Source organism: Lampris incognitus, chromosome 13, assembly GCF_029633865.1.
Source record: "Lampris incognitus isolate fLamInc1 chromosome 13, fLamInc1.hap2, whole genome shotgun sequence".
NCBI lineage: Eukaryota > Metazoa > Chordata > Actinopteri > Lampriformes > Lampridae > Lampris > Lampris incognitus.
This window is the reverse complement of record NC_079223.1, coordinates 15291156-15305638: the sequence shown is the minus strand read 5'-3', so window position 1 is coordinate 15305638 and position 14483 is coordinate 15291156. Positions and strand designations below refer to the sequence as shown.

General features: G+C 43.3%; 1 protein-coding gene across 1 annotated transcript in view; it reads right to left on the bottom strand.

Annotated features, from left to right (window-relative positions):
- si:dkey-191g9.5 (rap1 GTPase-GDP dissociation stimulator 1) overlaps nucleotides 1–14483 on the bottom strand; it is a 34528-nt gene that overhangs the window by 960 nt on the left and 19085 nt on the right. The window contains exons 7-13 of the mRNA XM_056292211.1: nucleotides 13643–13786; nucleotides 10667–10798; nucleotides 10186–10320; nucleotides 7994–8119; nucleotides 3808–3947; nucleotides 2168–2294; nucleotides 1456–1584 (exon numbers count right to left, since the gene is read on the bottom strand). Of these exons, the coding sequence (XP_056148186.1) occupies nucleotides 1456–1584; nucleotides 2168–2294; nucleotides 3808–3947; nucleotides 7994–8119; nucleotides 10186–10320; nucleotides 10667–10798; nucleotides 13643–13786 (933 nt within the window). The remainder of the gene's footprint in view (nucleotides 1–1455; nucleotides 1585–2167; nucleotides 2295–3807; nucleotides 3948–7993; nucleotides 8120–10185; nucleotides 10321–10666; nucleotides 10799–13642; nucleotides 13787–14483) is intronic.

Sequence of the window (14483 nt, the reverse complement as noted above, 5' to 3'; positions counted from 1 at the left end):
CACTGTAATAATTAAAATCTACCCTTATCCTGGCCCTCACCATCCTGGTAAACAGCAGTTCAGCATCACATTGTACACACTCTTCAATTCTCTTTTTCCAGCTCACAGAGAGAGAGAGACAGACAGACAGACAGAAAGAGAGAGAGAGACAGAGAGACAGACAGACTCCTTAAATTTCCTCCTTAAATGTGAAAAATTTGAAAAACAGTGGGACGGGCTTTTGTCCAGGAGCTGGAACATGTGATTCCAGAGTACCAGGAAATGGATGACGCAGGTAAGCTGCAGGTGGTCCTGGGAGGGGGGCCAGCGGCGAGCATTGCAGAAAGATTGATATTTTCCTGCCACAGCCTGAGAGACATTGGGTGACGGCACCTATTGCTACTGTTATTGTTTGATATCATAACCATTGTTGTTGTTGCTGTTATTATTATAATCATTGTTGTATTGTGTTGTTGTTTTACATGCTTTGGCAATATGTACACAAACGTATGTCATGCCATTAAAGCACATATTGAATTGAACTGACAGACAGACAGACAGACAGACAGACAGACAGACAGAGAGACAGACAGACAGACAGACAGAGAGAAAGAGAGATGTTGTCTGAGTTCTCAAACATTTAAAGGTGCAGTGTGTGTGTGTGTGTGTGTGTGTGTGAACTGAAAAGGTTGCAGTGAGAATATCATAGGACAGTCACAGGAAGAGTAAAGGCTCTTCTAGATCAGTGGTCTTCTATCAGGTCCTCAGAGACTCACAGGCTCCGTCCGAGCCCTGCCCCTCTACCTGTTACTCTTAAATTGCCCCTTTAAATGACGGTTTATAGAATGGATGATAGGTTGATCCCCCCCCCCGCCCCCCAACACCAAAAAGTGGTTTCAGCCAAACCAAACTCTTCGTGAACCGTCTGAAACAACCGATTCAGAGCACAAGACACGCACGCTGAGCTTTAAGGTCTCATGTCTTCTGACTCTCAATTCATTGCCATAAAGACAAAGTTAAACATTTAGAGTCCATCTCACTTCCACATGAGACGTATTTCCAGGTAAAACGGGACACTAGGGCGGTACAACGTGTAGGGAAGCATGTGATTTGATTGGACGGTGCAGAATATGTGATGGCATCATTGGTTGGAATGTTGCTCGGATTGGTGATGCAAAAACAAAGACGTGGCTGTTTTAGAGGCGGTTAAGATGATTTAATTTTGATGTAAAACAAGAAAAAGACAAAAAAATGTACGCTAGTTGCTGAATAGGTGTGTAATATGACTGGAGAAAAGAGCCAACAGGGTAAAAAAGACAACATTCTTTAACTTTCTTATTTCTGATATTTCCTCTGCTGCTCTTTTATCACTGATGTTTCATTCAGCCGTGCTTCATAAAGGACTTTGAAAAAGCTGCTTTGAAAAGTGGTGCTGCAATAAGGTTCATTTTCATTCCTTTATAGTCAGAAACTTACTGGAGTTTGCCAGGCTGCAGATGAGAGCCAACGCGCTGAACTTGACCTCCACGGCTCCCACAGGATCCTCCAACATCTTCAGCAGAATGGAGACGAGTTCCGCCTCTCTGAACGGATCCTGCATAGAGTCTAAAGCCCACACACACACACACACACACATACACACACACACACACACACACACACACACACACACACACACACACACACACACACACACACACACACACACACACACACACACACACACACACACACACACACACACACACACACACACACACACACACACACACACTCTGGATTATTTGTCTCTCTCTTGGCTGATAAAAGCATCATGGACAGCATTTTGTCTCCGGCACCAGATGGGACCAGACGGGGATCTAAGACTCCTCTCATTAAAGCAAAAGAATAGACCAAAGATAGAAACCCGACAAACACAAAGTTCTGAACATGATGGAGCCAACATTCTTATCATGTCCACATTGGAATTTTGCTTAATTTGACCATAAGCCGATTAACAAATCTACAAATCCAGTGAAAGAACATAAATAAAATAATTTATTTGAGTATCAGCTGATATTACGTGTGAGATGATTAATCATTTTTATTTATTCTGTATTAAGTCCAACAGTAAGATATATATGGATGCAGACTGTGTGGCGTCAGATGGACATCGGACTCAGATTCTCTGTGATTGAACGTCTCTTACCGATGTCAATGTCGGATGCGATCGCCAGGGCGACCAGCGCCTCGTTCTGCATGATGACGTGCTCACTGGTTGCCATGGAGATAAGGTGTCGCATTCCTCCTGCTTTAGTTATGGCATGGATAACGTCCTGTCCCAGTCAAGACAAGGGAAAACTGTTAATCAGAAATATTGAACATGTGTGTGTGTGTGTGTGTGTGCTGATGTGCCTGTTAACAGTGGACATCAAAATTCTCCACAGCTTTAGATTGAAACAAGTACTTACTACCTATTTACTCTTTCCTCTAAAATGTACGACAAGAATGAGTTTTACAGGAAATATGAATAAAAACCAGTGATTCAAAAAGCAAAGGTGAAGGTTTCTCTTTCTCATCCTTCAGCGATTACTCAGCACACAGAAACTGTTGTCATTACATTGTAATAACCCTGTCATGTGTAAACAAATAGCTGCACCCCCAGTCACCAGTCAGTCAAGCTCCTGACGTTTGCTGATGACACCACCCTTTATTGGACTCAACTCTGGTAGAGTTGTGTCCACCTACAGGTGGGAGATTGACCATCTGGTGTAGTGGTGTGGCCAAAACAACTTGGAGCTCAACACTCTAAGGACAGTTGAGATGGTTGTCGACTTCAGAAAGTACCCAGCCCCACCTGCCTCCATTACCCTGTGTGGCTGCCCAGTCAACACTGTGGAAATCTTCCGCTCCCTGGGCACTACCGTCTCAAGTGGGAGCTGAACATTAGCTCCCTCACCCAGATGGAACAGCAGAGGTTGTACTTCCTGCGGCAGCTGAAGAAGTTCAACCTGCCAAAACCAATGATGGTGTACTTTTACACTGCCATCATTGAGTCCATCCTCGCCTCCTCCATCAATATCTGGTATGCTGCTGCCACTGCCAAGGACAAGAGCAGACTGCAATGTATCATTCACTCTGCTGAGAGGGTGATTGGCTGAAACCTGTCATCCCTCCAGGACCTGTATGCCTCCAGCACACTGAGGTGAGCAGGAAAGATCATGGCCCACCCTTCCCACCCAGGTCAGGGTCTCTTCGAAACACTCCCCTCTGGCAAGGGGTTAAGGTTTATAAAAACCAAAACATCGCACCGCAAGAACAGCTCCCTCCCTACAGCAGTAGGCTTTTCTAACAAATCCTCAGACAACCACAGATCCTGACATTGGTGCCCACCCACCCCCCATCCCCTTTATCCTCCCAACTGTGATCTCTGTGTATGGACACTCAGCATAAAACCTGCACTACCCTGTAGAAAACGAGTTATTTTGTAAATAATTTCTTAAATTCTAATTTAACTTTTTGTAAATACAGCTCCTGCCACCCAGTGCCGGGCATCAGGGGCTGCCGCGTGGTCTCATGTTCAACTCTGAACTGATGTACGCCTTATTGCACATTACTTTCATTTGTATTTCATTTTATCTTTATTCATTATTATTTTTAGCCTTTATCTTTACTATTTACTGTTAATTTTCCATCTTGGACAAACACACCGAGACAAATTCCTTGTAAGCTCTTGTACTTGCCAATAAATATGACTGATTCTGAGATTCTAGTGTGTGTGTGTGTGTGTGTGTGTGTGTGTGTGTGTGTGTGTGTGTGTGTGTGTGTGTGTGTGTGTGTCTCTCTCACAGGGTTGCGACTGTGTCTGAGGAGGGCAGCCAGCAGCCGGTTGGCCTCTCCTCGGACTCCTGCGTGGTCTTTAGCATCACACCACTCCATGACCCGGGCCAACAGAACCCCATCTCGTCCCAACACCGCCGCCGTCTCCTCTGATGGAGAGACGGACCAACGCAGGACAAGAGGAAAGAGAGACAGAAAGGCAAAGAACAGTGTTTACTTGGAGGGTACATTGATGAGTTTACTAAAAGACACAATATCTGCATGATGACATGCTCGTTGATTGCCATGGAGATAAGGCGTTGGACCCCTCCTGCTTTAGTTATAGCATGGATAACTTCCTGTACCAGTCAAGACAAGTGGAAACCAGTCCACCAGAAATATTTAACGTGTGTGTGTGTGTGTGTGTGTGTGTGTGTGTGTGTGTGTGTGTGTGTGTGTGTGTGTCGGCCCTGTGATGGACTGGCGGCCTGTACAGGGTGTCTCCTGGCCTGCCGCCCAATGAATTGCTGGGATAGGCTCCAGCATCCTGTGACCCCGGTTGGGATAAGCGGCTTGGATAATGGATGGATGGATGAATGGATGTCACTTTTGTTGCACAAAATGAATCTTGTACAATTACCTATGATCGCCAGACTCTACTGGATATAAGGTTTGATGTTCCCACCAGGTGGAAGCCGTGGGACTTGTCGAAAGAGATTACCTACAACAAACAGGTACCACCATGGTGTAATGGCCGCAGACAGCGCTGCTCTTGGTAAGGTAAACAAGGTGGTGCCCTGGTGAGGCTATGATGGCGTCCTACCTGGCCCGATTCCCAGCATACTGCTTTCTAGTGTCCAGTCCCTCGACAAAAAGCTGGATGAACGTCATTGCTGAATAAGCTCTCAAAGGGACTTGAAGGACTCTTGTGTGTTCTGCTTTACAGAGATTTGGCTGGACGATTACTGGCAAGGTAAAGGGAGGTGCTGTATGCTTCTTTGTTAACAATTCATGGTGCACTGACGTGGAAATAGTCTGTCAGTCCTGTTCGCCAGTGTTGGAACAACTACCAATAAGGTGCAGACCATACTATCCCTTGGGGGATAGTCTGGATAGTATGCTGTTAACTGCTGTCTACATACCGCCACAAGCTACTGCCACAGCAGTGCTGGACCAACTGTATGGAGCCATTAGCAGGCAGGAGAACTTGCACCCTGAGGCCATTTCAATTGTGGCGGGGGTCTTTAACCACTGTACCCTGAAATCTGTGCCACCAGAATTTTACCAACATGTCACCTGCCTAACCAGAGGCAATAAGACTCTCAACCACTGCTACTCAACGGTCAAGGCAGCTCACAAGTCTATCCCATGACCTCGTTTTGGGAAATATGACCACCTGTCAGTGCTCTTGCTTCCTGCCTACAAGCAGAAAGTGAAGTGCCTGCAGCCCATTGTGAGAACAGTACAGTGCTGGACTACAGAACATGAATCCAAACTTCAGGGATGTTTTGAATCAACAGACTGGTCATTCTCCAAGGATTCAGCCTCGAGTTTGGATGAGTACACTGAATCGGTCACTGGCTATGTTAGATAATCTATTCGCTCCTACCCCAACCAGAAGCCCTGAGTTAACAGCGGTATTCAACTGAGGTAGAGGGAGCATACCACTGCTTTTAAATCAGGGGGCAAGGAATGCTACAAAAATCTAAGTATGACTTAAAGAGAGACATCAAAGCTGCTAAAAGACAATATAGGGACGAACTGGAAAATGACTACAGTGGCTGTGACTCGCGGCACATGTGGAGGGGGCTGCAGGTGATTACAGACTACAAATCTAAACCCAGTGTGCCTATCAAGACCTCTGTCTCTCTCCCGGATGAGCTTAACAACTTTTAAGCCCATTTTGAAGCTCACAACTTGGACCCAGTGACAGCAGCACAGTGCCCACCCTGATGAAGTTGATCTGTGACAGAGGCTGATGTGAGTTAAACTTTTAAAAGGGTTAAGGCTGGGCGTCTGGGTAGTGTGACGGTCTATTCCGTTCCCTACCAACACAGGGATCATGGGATCGAATCCCCGTGTTACCTCTGGCTCGGTCGGGCATCCCTACAGTCACAATTGGCCGTGTCTGCGGGTGGGCAGCCGGATGTGGCTAAGTGTCTAGGTTGCTGCACTGGTGCTTCCTCTGGTCGATCGGGCCGCCTGTTTGGGGAGAGGGAACTGGGGGGAATAGCATGGTCCTGCCACGTGCTACGTCCTCCCGAAAAAACTCCTCACTGTCAGGTGAAAAGAAGCGGCTGGTGACTCCACATGTACCGGAGGAGAGATGTGGTAGTCTGCAGCCCTCCCTGGATCAGCAGAGGGGGTGGCGCAGCGACTGGGACGGCTCGGAAGAGTGGGGTAACTGGCCTGATACAATTGGGGAGAAAAATAAATTTAGAAAAACAATGTAACATTCCTGTTACCCTTGACCCATTACAGTTTGCCTACTGTTCCAACAGATCAATGTCAATATCAATGTCAATAAGACAAAATAAATCATTGTTGACTTTAGAAAGATCAGAGGAAATCACATTCCTATTTCCATCAGTGGGTCATCTGTTGACATTGTGGACAGTTTTAGATTTCTGGGTTTACACATCACAGACACCCTCACATGGTCTCTCAACACCAATTGCATCCTGTAGAAGGCACAGCAGAGACTGTACTTTCTGAGGTGTCCCAAGAGTTGACATGAATAGCAAATATTACACCACTCGTTGTAAAAGGGAAGCCCAAAACATCATTAAGGGCTCCAGCCACCCCGTTCATGTTCTGTTCTCTCTCCTTCCATCTAAAACAACGTTACCGGAGCATCAAATCACACACAACCCGTCTCAGTAATAGTTTCTTTCAACGGGCAGTCAGGTTGCTGAACAGCTGATGCACCCATATGCGCCTTACATTGTTGCGTTATTGTGTACTGTATATTGTGTATATAATATATGAATTCACTGTGTACATATTCTATGTAGGTCCATAGTGGGGTTTTTTGTGGGATGGTGTGTCCCTTGTGTTAAGGCATAGAGAGCCAGAGCACAAGAATTCCATTGTATTCTAACATGATAATAAAGTTGAACTTGAACATGAATCCAACATTTCATCAGCCACTGAAAAACCAGGAGGTGACTCTCCCCTTGCTCAGCTGAAAAGTCCGTCTCATGGATATGAAGCATCCAACTCTAATTTGTCCTCAGGTGTGAATGCTGTGTGATTGACAGTGCATCTGGCCCTGTGATAGGCCAACAACTTTTCGACCAATTAGGATAGGCTCCACCCACCAAATGAGTTGGAGAAGGAAGGTATGACCTAAAAACAGACTGGGCCAGTTCCTACATACCTGCCAACCAGTCTTAATTACAAACAATTATGTGCCTATTAAACATTGGACTGCTTACAGTGAGTGTGTGTGTGCCTGTGATGTTACATCTCCTTGTATGTTCTATGTGTATCTATTTTTGTATTAGCTGTCACATTTCATCTGTTTGTTTTCTGTCTTTACTTGTTTCCCTCATAGTGACAGAGGGATCTTGTACATGACCAAAGCAGAAATAGAGGTAAGTGGTGTGTATGTATATTATCTGCTTTTCCATTGTCATTTGAGTTACTTATTGATCTCTCATTAATGCACGTTTTATTCATTAAAAAAACAAACAAATATTCACCTTGAGAATAAAGCGAAAAAGGAGGAAAGAAAGAGAAGAAGGTATGGACAATGAAAGACGGACCATGTTCAATAAGCAAACTGTCAGCACTGATCCCACCACGCCAATGCCATGAAGAACAAAAGTCTATATCAGAGTTCCCACTGTTTTTAAAGAAATCATCTTCCAGGAAATTGTCCAGCATTTTATCTAGATATCCATGCCAGGTGTTGCTGACAGAAGGCAATATTGTTCAGGATTAACTATCAGTGGAAGGCTCAACAGTCTCTACATGGGCTGTATGACTGAACAAACTGATGTCACATCTCAACACATAAACACATGGAGATAAATGTGAAGAAATCAGCTAAGAATTATGCTGAAAATATGAAATCTTAGCTGGCAAAAACATGATTTTATTATATAATTGTACAATTTTCCTTGACCTTGATCGTTTTCCCTGGACATTTGATCAATTTCGTCATTTTCCTGGTGTTTTCCATGACCAGAAAGCATTCTTTCCTCCTTCTCACCTTGTCCGTCCACCATCATACGCAGCGTTCCCAGCAGTTTGAACTGGACTGGAGGCATGTCGGACCGCAGCAGCATCTTGATCCGCTCCGTCACACCGTCCTCCAGCATCCGCACTTTATTGCTGGCTGGAACAAGGGAAGGAAAGAGAAGAAAGAGGACTTCAGAAGGTAGAGCTGGGCCATGTTGACAAAATTAAACATGATATTTCTGACTGAATATCTCTATGGACTGGTGGTTTCAGAAAATATGTACACATCAGTAAATGTTGATCATTAATCATGTAAATATGATGACCAAGCAGGTAGAGACATTCATTATTCATTTCACTAAAACAGTGGAATAAGTTCAGAAATGGTCTCACCTTACTGTAATGCAGCCTTTAAGACCAGTGAATGACAACATTTAAGTTATATCACCATATTACCAGAACCACCATCCAACACATCTAGTCTCACATCACCATACATACACATTATATCCACATAATGGACCAGATCCATCAGAAGTGACCCTGGCCTGGTTCATATCTGGCATTAAAGAAAGTCTCAGGTTATCGGGTCACAACCGGGCCGCTAAAAACAACAAGTGTGAGTCCTGAAAGGACTTGGGGGAAGAGCAGGAGAGAACAGAACATCATCAGCAGGTTAAGATTAGGGTATACTAGACTAAATTCTTCATTGCAACTCATTGGAAAACATCAAACTGGGAACAGTGATGTCTGCCACCAACCAGAGACAGTGGAACATGTGTTTTTTATTTGCCCAACATATGCAAGAGAGAGAATCATACTGAAAGCTATGTTGGAACAAAAAGGAACTGTGCACATGGACCTGAAATCAATTTTTGTGGGGAACACTGGAAATGATCTCCTTGGATGTATGACTGGTGGAAAATCCAGGAGTGGTCCTGTGTCCAAAATTTTCCCTGGGATACTGGATTGGTGGGGAGGATATAAGTTAAGGACTCTAATGCAACAGTAGGTGGTGATAATGCTCCATCTGGTTACAATTTGCCATTAATCCAGAAGAAGCATCCGCGCACTGACTTGAAACAAATGATGTGCACTGAAACATTTAGCTAGCTAGCTTACAACTGACCTTAACATTGCCAGATCGTACTGTAACGATAGCTAATGTTAACGCTCGCTAACAATGGAAATTCAAAAAGCGTTTAAACCCTAACCCTAACCCTAACCAACAACCAATCACGTCTACTTCCTTGCCTACACCCCGTTGGATCTAGCATCAACCATTGAGAATCCGATCACCAAAACCATGTGACCATATGGTAGCGTTGTGTGGGCATATGACACGTTTTCTAACCATTTAGGACCACATTCGTCATCTACTTCAGAGGAAATATTCAAACCTTTGCACACCATTATCATTAAAACAATGAGAAGTAATAATTTTCCTTCCATTTTTAAAAAGAAGAAAAGTCCAAAAAGTCCAATTCTCAGCTCAACTATAATCAAGGGCAAGCAAAGTTGCTTGGTTACATCCAAGATGACCTCGGCCTAAATATTTTGAGAAGGTGGATGGAGACACTGGACGTCATGTATGCGGTTATTCGCTATATTGGGCAGGAAGACAAAATCTGGCCACAAATGGTCACTGGAGACACATGTTGATAGGAGGTTTGAACGGACGCCGTCTCAGAGACAATCTGGATCTATAGAAGACAGTTCTGAACTAACACCATCAGTCTCAGTTAGCTGATGTGCATGTTTGTGCGAATCTGTATGTTTCTTAGGGCATGTGTCTGTGTTTGCACACACTTCAGCTCAGACATATGTCTGTACTTAGAAAAGGAAGTGTGGTGTCCGGGTAGCGTAGCGGTCTATTCCATTGCCTACCAAAACAGGGATTGCCAGATAGAATCCCTGTGTTGCCTCCGGCTTGGTCGGGCAGCCCTACACACACAATAGGCCATGTCTGCGGGTGGGAAGCCAGACGTAGGTGTGTCTAATGGTCGCCGCACTTGGCCAGATACAATTGGGGAGAAAATGGGGGAAAAAATCCAAAAACAAAAAGAAAAGGAAGAGTAACAGCATGTATTTTTCACTATGTAGGTCAGAGAGTCAAACACCCCCACACCCCCACACACTCCTGTTATTTTTCTCTACTTTTGACTTTGCCTTTCCTCTCTAAATGTGGTCACATGACTTTGCGTGGTGTAGTTGGGTGTGTACCGGGGATGGCCAGGTTCCTCAGGGCGCTCAGGCCGGCATGCTGAACAGAAACGTCGCCTTCATCCACATGTTGTTCCAGGAGGGTGAGGATGTGAGGAACCACCCCCAGCTCCAACATCTTCACACAGTTACTGTCTGAAACACACATACACACACACACACACACACACACATCAACATGGAGGGGGAGGTCAACCACGTTACCTTCAAAATTCAGTCTTTTGCAGACTGATAAAATTTTATTTAAGGTTATTAGTGATGTAATGCAAAATGCTTGCATTTATATTCTGTCATTCTTTCTCCTTTTCAGATGTGTTTCCTGGTAATTTAACAAAAAAATCCAGTAGTGGTCCTGTGTCCAAAATCTCCAAAATGAAGCCGGTGAATAAAATTATGTTATAACCGATATGCATGACAGCAAAAACGACCTGTCCTTTAAATTACAGGGATCCAATTGGGTGTGTTTTGCTTTGAATCTCACCGTTTCTGGCAAAGTTGGCAATGGCCAGAGCACCAGACAGCTGCAGCTGTGAGTTGGAGCTCTGCAGCCAGGAGAGGACATCCTGGTACACTAGGCCTGTTCCCTCACCAAAACACTTCTGCATGGACTCATCTGAAACACACACACACACATTGAATAAACAGTTGGGAATCCTTATAAACCCACAGCAGTACAACACAAAGATAAAAACACATATCCAAAAAACGACAAGAACTACAAGAACTACAAGAACACATATATCCAAACTAACACATATATCTAAACTAAAAAATAAATAAAAAAAATCACTGTCCAGGAGAACGAACGCTAGCCAGGATGACTGTCGGAACTGCCGATCGGCATGGGCTAGCAGTTAGCTTAGCCTGCCCCACTTCCGCGTCCTGTCAATAATGACAATAATTGTTACGAGATGAAACGTCTGTCCAATAAATCAGTTTTTTTATTTGCAAATCGTGCGGACCATATTTTTCTTTGACATAAGAATACATTTCAAAAGAACAACATGTGAATTAGTCCACATGCCAGAATGCAGAGCCTCCTCTGGAGCTTATTTTGAGATAGCTCTTAGTGGAAATCTGTGATTGATGACTAGGAAGGGAGGATTTTGAATTTTAGTCCACTGTTTTTTCTTTTTGTTGTTTTGCTATGCTTTCAATACATTTTTTCATAAGAGCTAACTACAGCAGCGAAGGGTAGTTTATTGCCAAACATGAGCTGAGAAGGAATTTGAAAGAAAACAAAGGAAATATCTTCATTTCGAAACAGCAAGGACGACAGAAAATAGAGTGAAGCAGAACGAAATAAAGAAGACATTGTGTGAGAGTCAGGGGGGTTCGTCGCTACATCACTGTGAATGTTCCAGTCTATTCAGACACAAAACAGACTATCTTTAAAGGGGTAGTTTGGATTTATTGGCATAAGATTGTATGATTTACTTAAGTACTAGTAGTCATATCTATATGTTGACATTACCTTGTTTGGTGAGTCCTGTGAGAGATCTGGCTCTGTGAGCGGTCACAAAAATTAATAGCAGCAAATGAGGAAAGCTGATAAAAACATTTTAAGCCATAATAAAACAAACACCCTTGACGATAACCACAAAACAATACAACATCTTTCACGTATCTCTGATGCTCAGTTCTCCTGTCAGACCCCTTGATATCTTGGAACTACTTTTTGTTGTTGAAGAACACCAGTGTATTATGCACTGGTGCCTGTTGGCAATGCATATCACACCACCTATTAGTGGTTTCAAAGTGAACAATGCTGCTATGGAGAAGATTTTGTATTTCTCTGCATTATGGAAACTTGAGACCTGTGACCTGGAACGTGAGAAATGTGAACAGGCGCCATCCAGTGCATAGTAATACACCAACATTCTTCAACGACAAAAAGTAATCTTGCAAGATGTCAAGTGGTCTGAGAGATGGATTGAGCAGCCAAGATATATGTGAAATATGTATTGTTTTGTGGATAATTAACAGGGCTTTTGTGTGTTTTTTCTATGGCTTAATGTGGATTTATTAGCTCTCTCCATTTGCTGCTGTTCATTTTTGGGACTATCCGTCAGATCTCTGATCACATGAGTCACTGACCAAGCTAACGCCCATGCATCGATATTTCTTCTAGTAAGTAAACCAAACCAACCTATATCAATGAATCCAAATTCCTTTAAGGATGAGTATTTGTTGAAGATTAGCTAACGTTCAGAGATACAATGTTAGGGCTCGGTCTGTTGACCAACCTGGCAACCAGCAATGAGAGCGGGGGAGGGGCGCGTCTGAAACACCTGCAGCCTACCTACTCGTTAACCACTCTAGTATAAGTTTGTTTGCTTTCCAGAACTCGTCGCGAGTTCGTCCTGAACAGTCCCGTGAGTAAATTCTTCGTCTCGAGTTTTGTGACATTTCTGTGTCTCCCGGTGGAGTACAGATTGTAGTATTCTCCGTGTTTTTGCTTGTTTGATTATTCCCTTGTGTCAGTTCTCCTTGAGAGCTTGTTCGGAGAAGAACTCTCTTTGTGTTTTCCCCATTGGATTTTCCCATCGTGATTTTCTAGTTGAGATCAAGTTTTTGATATTCTAATTTCTCCTCTCTCACTGTGGATCTTATTACTCGGTTGGACTTCTACCTTAAAGGAGCAGTTTGTGTTTTTTCCCCTTTCGGACTTTAAAGGAGCAGTTTACGTTTTTTCCCTTTCGGACTTTAAAGGAGCAGTTTACGTTTTTTTCCTTTTCGGATTAAGGGGGCAGTTTACGTTTTCCCATTTTTAAGAAGCTATTCTCAGGTTCCGCCTGAAGCGCCTCCCCCTTCTGTCCAGGCCCGGCCGGCTCTCCTCTACGAGTCCTGCCAGGTTGGTGCTTTACTTTGTCTTGTGTTGTCGCTATTGGGTTCGTTCTACAAACTTTAACATACAAGACATGGTCCAAAATATACTTAGCACAAAAAGTAAGGAAATTTGTGTTTGGTAGATTCTTTCTTTGTTGTAACAATGCTTCTTGGCAATAAATCTTATACCGTTGTAAAGCCTGTTTATTTCCCTTTTAAATGGTGACACATTTGTAAGGAACATGCATTTTGGGATGAGCAGCAGAGCTGAGTATGTGGGTTGTGCCCATGAACAATTTGCCAAATCTTCTCTGCCAATGCAAACAGCTTATTTTGCTGTTGCTATTGACTCTTGTTTTGAGCTCCTGGTACCCCAGGTGCTGACAATCAGGTGCCTGATATGAGATTTATTGCCAAGAAGCATTGTTACAACAAAGAAATAATCTACCAAACACAAATTTCCTTGCTTTTTGTGCTAAGTTTATAAAGGAAAAGGTCTTATAAAGCTCATCTAGATATGTGTGCAAGTCAGACAGGGGGCACGCCTCCCCATTAGGTTTAGGCTGAGATGTCACTCAAACTACATTATATTCAGTGACACCATAAAAGTCCCTTTTCTATCACTTACCTCCTAGAAGTAGTGAAACTATCAGGTTGGAGGCAATTTTGATGCTACACAGGTCATGGGGGTCGGTGCCTCCCTGCAGCCCCTGAATCATTTTTGACAGTGCCTCCGGAACACCAGACTCTGCAAACTGCAACTTCAACACATCTAGTGTACGGACAAAAGAACGTAAGACAGGTCATGATATATTCATCGTTTGTCTTTCAGAAACACCTAAAGTTTTGCCAAAAATATAACCACCAAGACTGCATTCCACATCCATAACATTCAGTTAGCAAAGGAAAAAAAAACATGAGTAAAATGATAGTATTGATGGATAATGTTTATGACATATATGGTTCCTTTGGTCGTTCCCAATTTAAGAATGGTTTTAGCTGTGGAGAACAGGAGGTACTGAAAATTGTTGATGGCTCACTCCTGTCAGGCATCTTTCCTAGTGCCTTAAAAACTGTTCTTTTAAAGCTGTCATAGGAGAAAAATAAACTCACTGGACTGATTTTCAGTAAGTACAGACAGACAAATCTCTGACTTGCTGGTCCTTAGCAGAATTTGTGAGAATGTTGGGTATAACCAGTTACTTAATCGTGACCCTAAATTGGCCTACTTAATACCTTTCAATATGCTCTTAAGAGTCTACGACAGTACAAAAAAAGCATGAACAAAAGTTGCCAATGATTTAAAATTCAATACCAACTTAAAACGACATCTTTTCTGATATTTTCAGCCCTCAGCGTGGCATTTGATACCACTGACCATGAAATCCTTCTTGATAAATTAGAGAAATAGGTTGGCCTGGATTGGACATGTTCTAGACAGGTTAAGAAACTATTTACAGGGCAGTAAT